General features: G+C 38.5%; 1 protein-coding gene across 1 annotated transcript in view; it reads left to right on the top strand.

Annotated features, from left to right (window-relative positions):
• GUCY2F (guanylate cyclase 2F, retinal) overlaps nucleotides 1–15,966 on the top strand; it is a 95,436-nt gene that overhangs the window by 32,424 nt on the left and 47,046 nt on the right. The window contains exons 6-7 of the mRNA XM_063084115.1: nucleotides 858–989; nucleotides 9,181–9,270. Of these exons, the coding sequence (XP_062940185.1) occupies nucleotides 858–989; nucleotides 9,181–9,270 (222 nt within the window). The remainder of the gene's footprint in view (nucleotides 1–857; nucleotides 990–9,180; nucleotides 9,271–15,966) is intronic.

The raw sequence follows: 15,966 nt of genomic DNA, 5'->3' as shown, positions 1-15,966 counted from the left end.
TGTGACTAATATTCTTTTTCACCCCCACCCCTACCCCATGTCTATGATTCTAATCTTCTCTAGGAGATAGAAGCACTGCAAACCTCTACCTGCTTTTGGTTGTATATGGAGGTTAAGCAAAGTATCAACCCTGAACTAAAAAAAAAAAAAAAGAGTTCTGAGGGATAGGGAAAATTAATCAATTTCATGTTGACAAAGTTCAGCTCGTATAATTACATTTTAAAATTTAATCATACATGTTTATAAGGTACAGTGTATTGTTTCAATACTTGCCTATATTGTATAATGATCTAATCAAGGTAGTTAGCATACCGATCACCTAAACATTTATTTTTTCTTTGTGGTGATAACATTCAAGATCCTTTTTTCTAGACATCTTGAAATATTATCTGTAGTAACCCTAGAACACCAGAACTATTCTTTCTACCTACCTGTAACTTTGTACCTGTTGACCAACCTCTCTCCCCTCCAACTCTCTATCCTCCCCAGCTTCTGGTTACCACTATTGTACTCTCTGCCTCTTTGAGAACAACTTTTTTAGATTCCACATATGAGTGAGATCATGTGGTATTTGTCTTCCTGTGCCTGGTTTACTTCACTTAACACAATGGCCTCCAGGTTCAGCCATGTTGCCACTAATAGCAGTATTTCATTTTTTCTTATAGCTGAATAGTATTCCAATGTCTATATATACCACATTTTCTTTATCCATTCATCTCTTGATGGACTAAATAGTTACTTTCTTACAAATAAAAAAGAAAAACAAACATAAGCTCAATATCTATACCATAGTGCGGTGTTTTACCCTAAATCATGAAAATTTTGCTCATAAGCTTTCTTTCCTAATCCTTTCACAGAGAGGAAGTCGTGCCAGTGTAAGCTTCCAGATCACCTCGGATGTCCAAAGTGGGAGGTCTCCAAGGCTCTCCTTTTCTTCAGGGAGTCTAACTCCAGCTACCTTTGAAAACTCCAATGTAGCGATTTATGAGGTAAGACATTCAACAGCTATCCAACCTGCTGCCTCCTTGGGTTTTAAAATGAGGCAGTGATTTAGGAATCAGTCTTTAAGCAAAGATATTGAGGCTTTTAGCAAGTCTTTCCAGTTTTTTTGTTTGTGTCCACTTATGGACTTGTTTGATTGACATTTTTGACAATGATTTTCTTCAGTAACTAATCTACTTACATAATAAGTTCATTGATCTTTCAACTCCATGTATTTACTATGCATGTGGAAAAAAAGTCCTTGAGACCCAAACATTTAAACATGTCACCCATTCCAAAAGATATACACACAGACAAACACACATATATATACACACATGTATATACACTAGAAAAAATAACTTCCTGAGTCAACTGTTTGTGATGAGATGTTTAGAAACATGCTTGTGAGGAGAGGTTTGGGGCACCCCTTCTCCTCAAATTCTACTTTTTCTTCCTATACCTGTTATCCTCTGATATTATTGAAACTTCAAAAATATATTTATTATTTTTTATTTTTCTTTGCCTATACAGCAACAGGTTACTTTCTGCTGTGCAAAATAAAAAAAAAAATTAATTTCATTGAATTTTCTGTTTTTCAAGCTTTAATAGGCCACCCTCTACCTCTTGTTCTAAGAGACTGGAATTTGGCAACCAGGACAAATCTCACGTCAGTTGGAGAGATGACCTGTTTCTTCTCAGCAGGAAAGAGTTAAGCAGGGGTCCAAAGGGAAACTAGACTGCCTTTCTGTTCCTCCTAAGTTAGAACTTCGCACTGTGGTTTCCTTATTTTGTTTGAAGATACTCCCAAGAGGAGAAAACACTTTCAACTTTAACAGTAACTAAGTAAAAATCCAAAGCAGAGCAGAATAATTTTTTAGATGGTCAACCACAGTGGATTTGCCAAGTGAATACTCTCCTCCACTGGATAAATAATTGACAGGAGTCTTCTTGTGGTTTGAATGTGTCCCCTCCAAAATCCAGATGTGAAAACTTAACGGCCAATGGTATTAAGAGGTGAGGCCTTTAAGAAGTGATTAGTCCATGAGGGCTCCTCTCTCATGAATGAGATTAAGGCCCTTATAAAAGTGGCTTCTTGCAGCATTTGTCTAGCTTGCCCTTCCATCTTCTAACATGTGAGGACACACCATTCCTTCCCTCTGGAGGATGTTGCAACAAGGTACTATCTTGAAAGCAGAGACAGACAACTGAACCTGTGAGCACTTTGATCTTGGAATTCCTAGCCTCTAGAACTGTGAGAAAATTAATTTCTGTTCATTATAAATTACCAAGTCTCAGGTATTTTGTTACAGCAGCACAAATGGACTAAGACAGAAGCTGGTTCCAGAGAAGTGGGGTATTGCTATAACTAATACCTAAAAAGGTGGATGCAGCTTTGGAACTGGGTAATGGGTAGAGGTTGGAACAGTTTTGAAGTGAATGCTGGAAAAAGCCTAGATTGCCATTATTGGAGTATTAAGGGCAATACTGATGAGGACTCAGAAGAAGGGGAGAGCCGTAGGGAAAGTCTGATTCTTCTTGGATATTACTTAAGAGGTTAGGAACAGAATGTTGGTAGAAATATTGAGGCCATTCTAATGAGGCCTTAGATGGAAATTCAAAATGCGGTATTGAAAACTGGAGAGGAAGGACGGCCCCGTGGCTCACTTGGGAGAGTGCGGCGCTGGGAAAACTGGAGAGGCGGCCATTCTTGTTATAAATTGGCAAATAACTTGGCTGAATTATGTCCATGTCCCAGGACTTGTAGAAGGTATAATTTGCAAGCAATGAACTAGGATATTTGGCAGAGACATCTTTAAGCAGCAAGGCATTCAGGGTGCTGCATAGCTTCTTTTAACTGCTTATGGTAAAATGCAAGAAGAGAGAAATGATTTGAAGATGACATTTTTTTAACCAAAAGATAAGTAAAACATAAAGATTTGAAAAATTCTTAGCCTAGCCATGTAAAGAATAAAAAAGCATGTTTAGGAGAGAAAACCAAAGGTTTGGCCAAGCTACTGTTTAATAAGGAGATTAGTATGGGCAGGCAGAAGCCAGGTTCTTTTCATCAAGATGATGGGAGAATGACCTCAAAGGCATTTTGGAGATTTTTGAGGCTACCATTCCCATCATAGGCCCAGAGTACCAAGGCCTTGAGGGTGGAACAGTTTCAAAGGAGGGGTCCATGGGGCTGACTCAAATCTCTACTTCCCACATTCTGGCACAGAGCTCCTTGGCCACCCGACCTGTGGTTTCAGTCACCTCTCCATAAGGTGCAAGCCATAAACCTTGACAATGTCCACATTGTGCTAACATTGCAGGCTTATAGAGTGTAGGAGCTGGGGTATTGCTATAACTAATATCCCAGTATGGGAGGCATGGCTACCTCCACCTAGATTTTAAAGGATATGTCAGACAGCCTTGGGGCATATACTTGCCACAGGGCTGACAGGGCTGCTGTAGAGAGTTCCCACTAGAGCAATGCCCACTGTGAGGTTGGAGCCACTGCAAAGAGTCCTTCCTAGGACAATGCTTAGTGGAGCCATGGGGGTAGGGCTGCCCCCAAGTTCCCAGACTTGTACAGCTACCAAGTGCAATGCCAGCCTGGGAGAGCTGCAGGCACCTGACTCCAACCTGTGAGAGCTGTGGTGTGGGTTTATGCCCAACAAAGCCATCAGGGCAGGGTCCTCTGGAGCCTTTAGGGGGTCCAACTCCTACCCCAGTGTGTCCAGGAGGTGGAAGAAGATTGGAATCAAAGATTATTCTCAAACCTCAAGATTTAAGGTTGTCTGCTTTGTTGGATTTTGGACTTACCTAGTACCTGTTACCCCTTATTTCTTGCCTATTTCTTTCTTTTGGAATAGAAATGTGTGTTTTGTTCCTGTCCCACCATTGTATTTTGTAAGCACATAACTTGTTAGTTTTCACAAGTTCACAGCTGGAGACAATTTGCCTCAGGATGAATTATACCTTGAATCTCAACCATATCTGACTTAGATGAGACTCTGGACTTTAGATTTTTGGGTTGACACTGGAATGAGTTAAGACTTTTGGGACTATTAGGACGTAATGAATGTATTTTGAAAGTGAGAAGAACATGAATTTTGGGGATCCAGGGGTGGAATGCTATGGTTTGAATATGTCCCTTCCAAAATTCAAGTGTTGAAATTTAATGGCCAATGTGATGGTGTTAAGTGGTGGGTCCTTTAAGAAGTGATTAGTCCTTGAGGCCTGTTCCCTCATAAATGGATTAGGGCTCTTACAAAAGAGGTTTCATACAGTAATCAGTTAGCTTGCCCTTCTGACTTCTGCCATGTGAGGATACAGCATTCCTCCTCTCCAGAGGATGCAGCATCAAGATGTCTCTTGGAAGCAGAGCAGCCCTCACCAGACAACCGAACCTGCTGGTGCCTTGCTCTTGGACTTCTCAGCATCCAGAACTGTGAGAAAATAAATTTCTGTTCTTTCTTAATTACTTGGTCTCAGCTATTTTGTTAAAGCAGCACAAATGGACTAAGACAGGGCTATAACACCAAGATTGGCATGCCACATGTTTTTTTCAGTGTACCTGAGGGCTTTTACTTAAATTATTGGCAAGAAACCTCTGGATCTTGCCTTGGACTTAATTTAATAAAAGAGGAGACTTGCTTTAAATGTAGACTTGAGATATTGGAGAATTGACAACTCTACTCTCTCAAAGACCAAAGATAAGGTAATCAAATAGATTTTGAATATCAAATGGAAGGGGCTGATGACTTTACAAATGTATAAGACTCTGAAGTAAATCTCAGTAACCTTGGTTTTTCATCCATAAAATGAGGGGTTGATCTAAGTCCTCAATCCTGGCTGCTCATTAGAATCTCCTTGGGAAACTTAAAAAAATACATATACCTCGGCCCTATCCCCAGCAATTATGATTCAGTTGGTTTGGGGTAGGGCTCAGGCATTGGTATTTTTTTTTTTTAAAGTTTCCTGATATGTGAAGCCAGATTTGAGAATTGCTGGACTAAGAGACCTACCTCTAAGGCCTCTTCTGACTCGGATATGTTATGATTCTCTGATTCTGTGGAGGAATTTGTGTGTGAAATTGTGGTGTGTTTTATTTGGTGGCTTTGGAAGGTTATAGTGTAGAATTGAGAAGGGAAAAAATAAATATCTGTAAGTAACTGGCCTTTCAGACTCTGTCAGATATTTCCTCATTTTGGAAGAGAGTTGAGTTAGTTCCCAGAATGACTGTCGGTCAGTCAGATCATGAGTATTTCTGAACTGTGTAGGCCAAAGGGGACCTTTATCTTTACAAAAGGAGGGTGAGAATAATACCACACAGTGAAGTCAAGATTAGGCTGATGGCAGGATGTGAAAGAAGACAGCTAAGGCTAGAAAACTGCCTGGCTAGAACTAAAAGGGCTCTGGGAGGGAGCATAAGGTAATTGAATCAACAGATGAAACAAAGAAGTCCAGTGTGCCTTCTGAAATGGTCCTCTATTAAGAGTGTTTTAAAGAAGACTCATTATCTAGTTTCTGTTTAAAATAAATCAAATTTTTGTAAGAATTGTTATTGGAAGGCCTGGAATTTCCAGATCATGTTCCTGGAGTGGTAGATACCTAACAGTAAAAGACAGGCTTCTCTAGGACGTGCACTGACACAAACTCACACTTGGATTTTACACGTAAACACATAACCTTCGGAATTGCATGGAAAAATTGGCTCGTATTTCACAGATACTTTTTGAAATGTGAAAGAAAAGAAGAAAAGCCAGATGAGCTGACTGCTGGGTGAAAAAGCTGTGAATGGCAGATGCAGTGGTGACATGCCATGATCTGTTCTAATGGTCACAGTCTGGGGGAGAGGGGGTGAGGTGGGCAGCAGTGTAACCCTGATTCACTCGGGGAGAACCCACTGAACTCATCTTTCCTCATCATTTTCTGACTCTTTCTGCCTCTCTGTCTCTTGGCCTTTCCCTGTGTTTTCCTCTGTCTCACCTTTCTCTCTTTCCCCATTTATCTCCCTTTCCCAGAGCCTTTTTTTCCTGTCTTTCTGCCTTCTATATCCCTTACAGCTCGCTCTCTATCCCTCTTCCTTCAACAAACCATCTTCTCTCTCTCATCATGGAATTATAGGAAATTGGAGCCAAGAAAGACCTAAGAACTCATCTATTAAGTCCAGCTCTATCAGTGAGGAAACTGAGGCTCAGGCCGATTAAGTGTCTGTCGTAAGGCCACCCTTGAGTTTGAAGCAGAGCCAGATCTGGAACCTAGTTCTCTTGCCTCTTATTTAATACACCATGGCCTTAGTGCAAAACTGATGGACTTTAAATTACTTCTAAAAGCTTTAGTGAATAGAGTTTGATGTTTCTTACTCTTAATTAAAAAGTGAGTGATGAGTGAATTATTTTATCATTCTCTCTCTCAAAAGAAAAAAACAAAACAAATAGTGCATGTGTGGTGAAGATAAAACCTGCCCATTTCTTCCCTTTTCCTCATTATTCATGAAGTAGGATGCACACAGACTCAATAAAAATTTGCTTACGAAGTTTGTGAGAATTATTTAAATCTTAAAATAAACACACACAAATCCCCCAAACCAGAGAAAGCCCAATGAGAGGAAAGAGCAGCAAAGTGGGAGATGGAAGACCTTGGTTCTTCTGACCTTGTGCTAGTCACTTAATCTCTTCAGTCTTCAGTTTCTTTATCAAAATATGAAGGGATTGGGCTAGGGATACCTAAGACTTGAAAAAGCTACTTGTGGCATTTAATATGCCAGACAAAAGAATAACCCATGTCTGCAATAGGGCTCTCTCCAGGAAGAAGGTATCAGGTACCAGGTGTAAGGCAGAGTTGGTGCTGCTAGTACTGATGTTCAGGTTGTGCACTGCAGGGCACCACGTCTATGAGGGTACTATTCACATTGTAGACATATACTAACTTATATGGGAGTACTGAGGGAGTGGGAACAGAGATTCTAGCTTTCCAGCTTAATCCTGGAATAGTGGTGGTGGCGGGGTTCACATCTATGTCTATACTGGCATACCTGACTGTATACCTACACAGTCACTGGTAAATCCACATGTACCTGGATATGCACTATTTCAACTATGCCCCAGAAATTACTTGAGGTTGCTTCTCTCTCCTACCTAATATTCTTGGAGGCCCAATTCCAGCTTCTCACTTCTATCCTTACAGCCAGACTGTAAACCTGACAAACAGGCCTCACCTGGCAGGCAGAGCTTGGTGATGTGCAGAGTACCCAAGCTGCTAGCAGAAAGTGCTCCCTGGTGTCAGGGAGTTGTATGTGTAAATGAGAGTGTGGTACATGCACATATGTATCTAGCCAGTGCTGCTGCCTAACAACATAGGGCTGCCACAGGCTGTACAATCATATACTCACATAATTAATTTTTTTTTTATTTGAGAGAAAACACCCATTTCTAATTAGCTCAAAGGGGCCATAGCAGCTAGCAGTGATCATGGGCTAAGTAATGTAGTTGCAAAGGTGCTGGGAAGGATTTTTGTCGACCAGTGTATCCCACACATTAGCTGATTTTGTAAATTCCCAGTAAGCATTTTAGTTTTTCAGCTTAAGACTTAGCCTTTGATACTCCTAAAGGGTAAAGTCCTCTGAAGGGTGAAATTTCATACTTGTGTCAGGCCCTTCTGACTTCTATGAATGAGTTTTAGTTCTGTAGCTGACAGCAGATTTTACTGTAACTTAGTGAGAGGTAAATGCAGAGGCTATGAGCGAGGGGAGTACCACAGGGATGAGAAAAAGGAAAAGGCTGGGGGAATGGGATGCAAACTCCAACATGCATCAGAATCATGTGGAGGGCTTAAGGCACAGACTGCTGGGCCCCGCCCCCACAATTTCTGATTCCATAAGTTCTTGGTGGGGCTTGAGTATTGGCCTTTCTAACCAGTTCCCAGGTGACCCTGATGAAGCTGGTCTGGGCCATACTTGGAGAATTGCTGGATCAAATGCTTCGACCATTATGCTGCAGGCAGGTGCTAATCCTGAGCTACCCAGTCTAAACTGTACGCACTGAGCCTGGCCTGTGCAGTTTTGTTCAGCTGCTGAAGGGCTTCGAGCTCCTTGGCTAGAAGAAGCTAACACAAAGTGCAGGCCAGTAACTCAGATGCTTGCAGCTCCCATTAGCCTTTGCCTCCGGCGGGTCACCAGATGCAATGCCACAGCTGGATATATTCCTTAATAACAGAGTGGTTAGTCTCTTATTTTGGGAATTTGACTGCACAGAGCTTTCTGCTTTATTGTCTCTACTAGATGACAGGTTGGTGTAGCCTGAAATGGAATCTCCAGGCTATAGGTAATAGACGTGAAAGCACTTTGAAGAGTAGAGAGCACTGTGCAAATATAAGGCATTATTATTATTACAGAGAAAAAGAAATCTATATTTGTGTTGCTTTTTAAAAAAATTTGGATTGGACAGAAACTAAACAGGGCTTAATGACTGATGAATCCTTGAGGCTATGCACATGGAAGAAAATTATTGAGCAATGGTGTTGAAGTGAAGACAATAAAATAATTGTTGTTTTTGACTCCATAGCAGCTTTAGAAATAGCAGTTTTGTACTTAAAATGTCGGAAATAGATTTTCGAGAGTCTAGATTACTCATATTGCTATGGTAGTACAATTGTGGATCCAAATAAGAAGTGTTCAATTTACATTTAGACCAATTAGTTTATTATTTAAGTATATGAGTCGCCCCCCTCCCCAATGGCCTGTCCCACAAGAGAAAAATGCATCAAGGCAAACGCAGGAAACATTTGCTGCACTACATCTCCCGCCACAGACGCCTCAAGGCAGTGGGAATTGCAACCACCAACCATCACCATTAATCCCAAGGAACCTGGTGCTACATCACTTAGCTATGAATAAGTGAAATGACCTAGTGCTCTCTTTAGTTAGTTAAGGGAGGCATTGCAGAGAGTGGCATCATTCCTTTTCTGGGGTCTGCATACCTGCAGTTATTTCCCTGCCTTGAGTTAATGGAATTTTTAACTTTAACTCCCTTGTATGATCTCATTTTAGCTCAGAATACAGAATATCCAAGGGGCAGAGGATGGGAGAGGAGGAAAAAGTCTGTTCGGGTTGGTGGTATAACTATAAATCCTTCGTGGAAGGGACATTGCTCTAAAGCTGCTGACAACTGAGTCTTACCACTATTCTCTACCTTTTCTTTCCAGGGTGATTGGGTATGGCTGAAAAAGTTACCCCCTGGAGATTTTGGAGACATTAAGTCCATCAAATCAAGTGCAAGTGAAGTGTTTGAAATGGTATGAGAAACCCTCATTTTATATACATTCCTGCTAAAATGAATCCTTTCTCCAAAGTAACTAATACCAACTGTTTAGGAAGACCCATTAATGGAGCAGCACAGGGAAACTGCAGAGTTATTACTGGTTTGCTATGATCATGTGATACAATGGCAAACGCCTGGGCTCTGGAATCAAAGAGACATGAAGGATTCAAATCCCGGCTCTACCACTTGAGCTATATCAACTTGGGCAAGTTACCTAAATTCCCCAAGCCTTAGTTTTCTAATTTGTAAATGGGGTATATCAATGTCTACTTCCTAGGTTGAGATGAGAATGAAAAGAGACAATACATGTAAAGCACCTTGCACATTTTCTGGCACATAGTTTCTTTATAAAATGGTAGCTACTATTATTATTATCAAGTAAATAGTAAATATACCATAATCATTCAAAATCCCCATTTTCCAGACCTGCAAAAGTCACCTGGTAATTTCTATATGAAAAATGGTTATTTCTCTAATTCCACTAATTATGTTCAAAGAGTCCTTGGATGTTTTACTTAAGGAAGCAGCCTGTAGATAAGGCAGGGATGCTAACATTTGAAATCTTGGCTCTTCCTTGAACTTTTAGTCTATGAAATATTTGTGGATAGTGTCTTTGGATACTTGTGCATACTTCAGACTCTTAAGAGTGGGATTTTAGAAGGTAGTTATAGATTTCTCTACATTTATGAAGTGGGCAATTTCAAACCATTCCAACAGATCTGAATGAAGTACCTGCTATATCCAGAGCATTGTGCAAGTGAGAAATCAAAGAAAATGAAAGTGATTCAGCCCATGGGGGACAGGACATGTCCTAGGGGTCAGAATGAGATGTTATGCTTTGGTATTTCTCTTACATGTGATTTTAGTGTGTAGAATTAAAGGGAAAATAATGACAGGTGAGTCCAGAAGGAGGACCAAGATCAGAGCTAATAGGTAATTCTGTACTGGTTTAATATAGGATCCTAAACAGAAGGCTAGATCCAAAGTAAGGAGCCAAAACAGGGCTAAACCTTGGCGAGGTGATAAACTAGAAGTATGTAAATAAAAAGATAGGTATTGACCCAAGGTAAGTGTGTTCATGACATCTTTTTTTTTTTTTTTTTTTTTTTTTTGATGGTGGTGGGATAACTTTTAACTTTGGTATAATTTCAAACTTACAGAAAAGTTTCAAGAATAATTCAAGGAACTCCTGTATACCCTACCCAGATTCAACAACTGTTTACATTTTTCCCAGCTGTTTTTCATTATCTACTTATATATTTATGTACATTATTTTTTCTGAACCATTTCAGAGTATACTCTTTATCTCTAAATACTTCAGTGTGTATTTCCTAAAAACAAGGATATTCTTGTATATAACTACAGTATAATGATGAAAATCAGAAGATTTAGCATTGATACAATACTATTATTTTAAACTACTATCCATATTCTAATTTAATAAATGGTGTTAATACAATATAGCTTATTTTCTCCCAGGTCAGTTACCTATCCAGGTTCGCACATTGTAGTTGGTCATAACGTCTGTCTCTTTAGTTGCCTTCAGTCGGAAACAGTTTCTCAGACTTTCTTTGCAATTCTTCACCTTGATATTTTTGAAGAATTCAGGTCAGTTATTTGGTAGACTGACACTCAATTTGGGTTTGCCCAATGTTCTTTGTGGTTGATTTAGGTTATGCATCTCCAGCCAAAATACTATAGAAGAGATGTTGTGTTTTTTCGTTGCATTTTATCAGAAGGCACACAGTGTCGATAATCCCATTATTTGTGATGTTAAATTTGATTACTTCGTTTAGGTGGTTTAGGTTTATAGAGCTAAAGTAACTTGGGCAAATCACCTAAACTCCCTGTGCCTTCGTTTTCTTATTTGTAAAAGGGGTATATTAATGTTTACTTCCCAGGTTGGAATGAGAATTAAAAGAGACAATAGTTGTGAAGTGTTTCAAACTTTTGGATTAGGGATGCTTAACTGGTATCTATTCTGCAAATATTCCAAAATTTTAAAAAAATCTGAAATTTGAAACACTTCTGGTCCCAAGCATTATAGGTAAGGGATACTCAACCTGTATCTCTCATCTACCTAAAAACCATAAGTTTATACTAATACCTCTAATTCTAATCCAATGCCACTGGGTTCATTCTGTTTTTTCCCATTTCCATATTTGTAACTTTCTTTTCCAACAGTAAAATCTTCCTTCCATTATCCTCGTGACATCTTTTTACGTGTTCAATTCACTGATTTGTGTGGCCATGTCAGGCACAAACAGTAACTCAGCCCTAGGGATAAGGCCAGGATTTTCCAGAATTCATCTTGTAGAAGCCTCTAGTTCCTATCTAATGCTTTTATGAAACAGGAGGTGGATCTGATCATACTATCACTGTGAGTGCAGCACTGCCTTGACTACTGATGTGCATTCATGATCTTGAAATGTTGGGACTGAGTACCAGGGGCTAGGCTGGAAAGCAGATCTTGATGAGCCAGCTATAGAAGGGAGCAGAGTAAAATGGGGTGGATGTTATTGAAAGGCAAACAGCTGGAGTCAGAAGGTCAAAGGACTGATAACTTTCAATATCTTTTAGGATCCCAACTTCTGCAAAAGTGTATGGTGGAAAATAAGGTTGAATTTCCCAGTTTTATGTTCTTCTCACCATCTAGAATGGATTGGCATACTCCCTGCACTTTTCCAAAGATAAATGGAGAGTATCCTGGAGCTCTTCCCGGGCAACTCTCAGTGCTTTGAGCACTCTCAGTTCCCCCTCTAAAAAATGTGAAGAGATGGTCTGGCCCTGTGGCTCACTCGGGAGAGCGCGGCGCTAGTAGCACCGAGGCCGCAGGTTCGGATCCTATATAGGGATGGCCGGTGAGCTCATTGGCAGAGCGTGGTGCAGACCACAACATGCTGAGGGTTGCAATCCCCTTACTGGTAAAAAAAAAAAAAAAAAAAAAAATGTGAAGAGGAGGAAACTGCAGCTGATGTCAAAGTGCTTATTTTGTAAACAAGATGTTTTGGGTCAATCTAGAGCCTCTACTGAGGATATCATCTTCTTCATAGCCATTTCTTCTCCAGTGGTGGTGGATATTATGTTACAGTATAATAATATATATAATAATATATATTATGCCTCAGCATAATAATATATTCCACGTGGTGTAATAGTATTACTTGCTCATCGACAGCACTTTCCAAACAGTGATTCCCTTCCCTTTGTTACACACCCACCCACACACACACACACAAACACACACACACAGAGCTTTTGAGGCTAATTCTATCTAATCCATTCTATTTTAGCATCCTCTCTGCCATCTGTTACTGTCATCTACTCCTCCCACTCACTACCTCTGATTTACTGAATATTTTGGAATCTGCCTCATGGTCTTCCTCTCTACTCCAAGACCTGTCTTTATGCTGGTGACATCATCAATGTCCGTGTAGACACCTACATACCTTAACTATTTAGTCCTCTGCCATATCATCTCTAATAATCTTCACTTTCATTCTACTTTGGCCAGACTTTGGTACCATTATACCTTGGCTTTTTTTAAATCATCTATAGCTCCTACCAAAAATGCTTCACCTCCAAAATCATAAATTCAAGCATCACACTGTGATTACAACCCACTTTTCTTTCTGGGGCTATGTTTGACTATATCAGATCTTTCAGTCTGTTGACTTCTACACTCTTCCAACCCACAAGCCCTTCTTTTATGTATTTTTTCGTCCAACTTAGATTTCATAATCCATCATTTGAACACATTCTTATTTCTGTCTTTTTGGTCAGACACACCTGCAAAACTTCAATTCTGTATGATTCCAGCCCTTAATTTTCTTCGTGCCTGCACTTGAACAGCTGAATATTGTGGCAAAAAGTCATGCAATAAGGTATATTGTTTCCATTGTAAATTCATGGTTTCTTATCTTAAAATGTCCCTTAACACTGTCTTATACGTTCATCATACTTCATTTGTTAATTCACTTTCTACAATCCATTCTTGAAAACTTCTCAATTCTTCATTTAAAAAAAATCTCCAATATCCTTCTCTTCCTCTATTTTTACTATTATTATCTTGGTCCAAACTACCATCATCTCCTACTAGAGCTACCACAATTGTCTTTTTTTCTTTTAGTGGACTTTATTTTTTAGAACAGTTTTAGGTTCACAGCAAAATTAAACAGAAAGTAAAGATAGTTCCCACAATTTATGCCCCCCCCACTCCTCCGCCACCTTCCAGATGCACAGTCTTTCCCATTATCAACAGAGTAGTACACTTGTAACAATCATAAACCTACACTGACACATCATTATCACCCAAAGTCCGTAATTTACATGTGGGTTCACTCTAGATGTTGTATATCCTATAGGTTTTGAAAAATGTATGATGACATGTATTTATCATTATAGCATTATACGGAATAGTTTCACTGCCTTAAAAATCCTGTGCTCCGTCTGTTTATCCCTCTCTCTCCCCAACTCCTGGCAACCATCGGCAATTTTCTTTTAACTTCTCTATCCACATCCACTTTTACCACTTTCAAATCCATTCTCCACATTGCAATCAGAGTGCTCTTTTCAAAATTGAATCTGATCTTGTCACTCTGCTTAAATCTCTTTAATAGATTCCTATTGCTCTTTTTTTTTTTTTTTGGCATGGAGATTTAAAATTACAAATTCAGTTTCTTTAATAGATATTGGAATATTCAAACTTTCTATTTTTTCTTGTGCCAGTTTTGGTAAGTTGTGGCTTTAACGGAAATTGTCCATTTTGTATATGTTGTCAAACTTACTGGCATAAAGTTGTATATAACATGCTCATAGTATCTTTTAGATATCTTTAACATTTGTAGTAATGTCCCCCTTTTCTTTCTAGATTCTGATAATTAATGTTTTCTCTTTTACCTGGTCAATTTTGGTAGAGGATTTATCAATTTTATTAATCTTTTCCAAAAATCAAAGTTTTTCTTCATTGATTTTTCTCTATTGTATACCTACTTTCTGTTTCATTGATTTGCATTCTTATCTTATTATTTTCTTCCTTCTCCAGTTGGCCCTTCATATCCATGGGTTCCACATCCATGAATTCAACCAACCACAGATTGAAACATTTAAAAATATTGTGTCTGTACTAAACATGTACAGATTTTTTCTTGTCATTATCCCCTAAACAATGCAGTATAACAACTATTTACATAGCATTTACATTGTATTAGGTATTAAAAGTAATCTAGAGATGATTTAAGGTATATGGTAGGATGTGCGTAGGTTATATGCAAATACTGTGCCATTTTATATCAGGGACTTGGGCATCCATGGATTTTGGTATCCCTGGGAAGTCCTGGCACCAATCTCCCACTCATACCAAAGGACAACTGTATACTTTCTTTGTTTTTAATTTGTTGTTCTTTTCCATAGTTTTTTTGAGTTGGAAGCTTCAATAATTGATTTTAACCTTCCTTATTTACTAAATAGTCACTTATAGCTAGAAAACTCTAAGCACTGCTTTAGCTACATCCCAGAAATTATTCTTTTCCTTTAAAAAAACTTTTTATTATGGAAAATAAAAAACACATGCAAAATTAACAGAATGGTATAACAACATCCATGTGCCCAACGCTCACCTTCAACAATTATCAACATTTTATCATTGCTATTTATCAGTATCTCCACCCCTTCTCCACATCCCTAATTTGGTGGTTGTTATTATTATTATTCTGCAGTCCTGTATTTTTGAGGTGCAATTACACACGTTGAAATGTCCATACCTTTTCTCTATAATTTTGATAAAGGTACATGCCCATATAATCTAGACTTCTATCATGATATAGAATAGGGGTTAGCAAACCCCTATTTTCATTCTGTTCTTTACAGAATGAAAACAAAGAATGATTTTTACATTTTTAAAGGGTTATAAAAAATAGTAAACTAAGATTGTGCAGTAGAAACCATATATCATCTGCAAAGCCTAAAATATTTACTATTTGTATCTTTACAGAAAAAGATTGCTGACCCCAATATAAAATATTTTCTTGTCTCCAGAAAGTTACCTACGTCCCTTAGAAAATTTGTGCTCCCCCCATCAGAAGCAACCACTGTTCTGATTTCCTGTTTGTTTGTTTACCTTATATTAATTTTGCTTATTCTATAACCTCATATCATAGTGCATAAAGACTGTGGAATCATACTGCCTAAATACTGTGATATTCATCCATATTATTGCATGTATAAATATGGACATCATATGGACATCAAAAGCTTGTTCCTTTCCACTACTGAGTAGTATTCCACTATATAAATATATCACAATTTAATTATCCATTTTCCTGCTGATGGGTGTTTGGGCTAATTTTAGTTTTGACTATTGTGAATAAAGGTGTTATGAACATTCTTGTGCAAATCTTTTTATGGACACATATTTTAATTTCTCTTGGGTAAATACCCAGGAGTGAAATTTTTAGGTTAAAGGATAGTGTACATCTAACTTTATAAAACAGTCAAAACTTTTTCTATTTTATTTTCCTGCATGCAAGTTATGAGAATTCCCTTTGCTTAGTTATCATTGCCAATATTTGATATTGTCAGCTTTTTAAATTTTAGCCATTCTCGTGGGTTTATAGTGTTATCTTGTGTTTTTTCAATTTTTAATTGGGCTAAAAAACACATAACACAAAAT

The sequence above is a fragment of the Cynocephalus volans genome, chromosome X, assembly GCF_027409185.1.
Source record: "Cynocephalus volans isolate mCynVol1 chromosome X, mCynVol1.pri, whole genome shotgun sequence".
Lineage (NCBI taxonomy): Eukaryota > Metazoa > Chordata > Mammalia > Dermoptera > Cynocephalidae > Cynocephalus > Cynocephalus volans.
The sequence above is the reverse complement of the archived record's forward strand: the minus strand, read 5'-3'. Positions and strand labels throughout refer to the sequence as shown.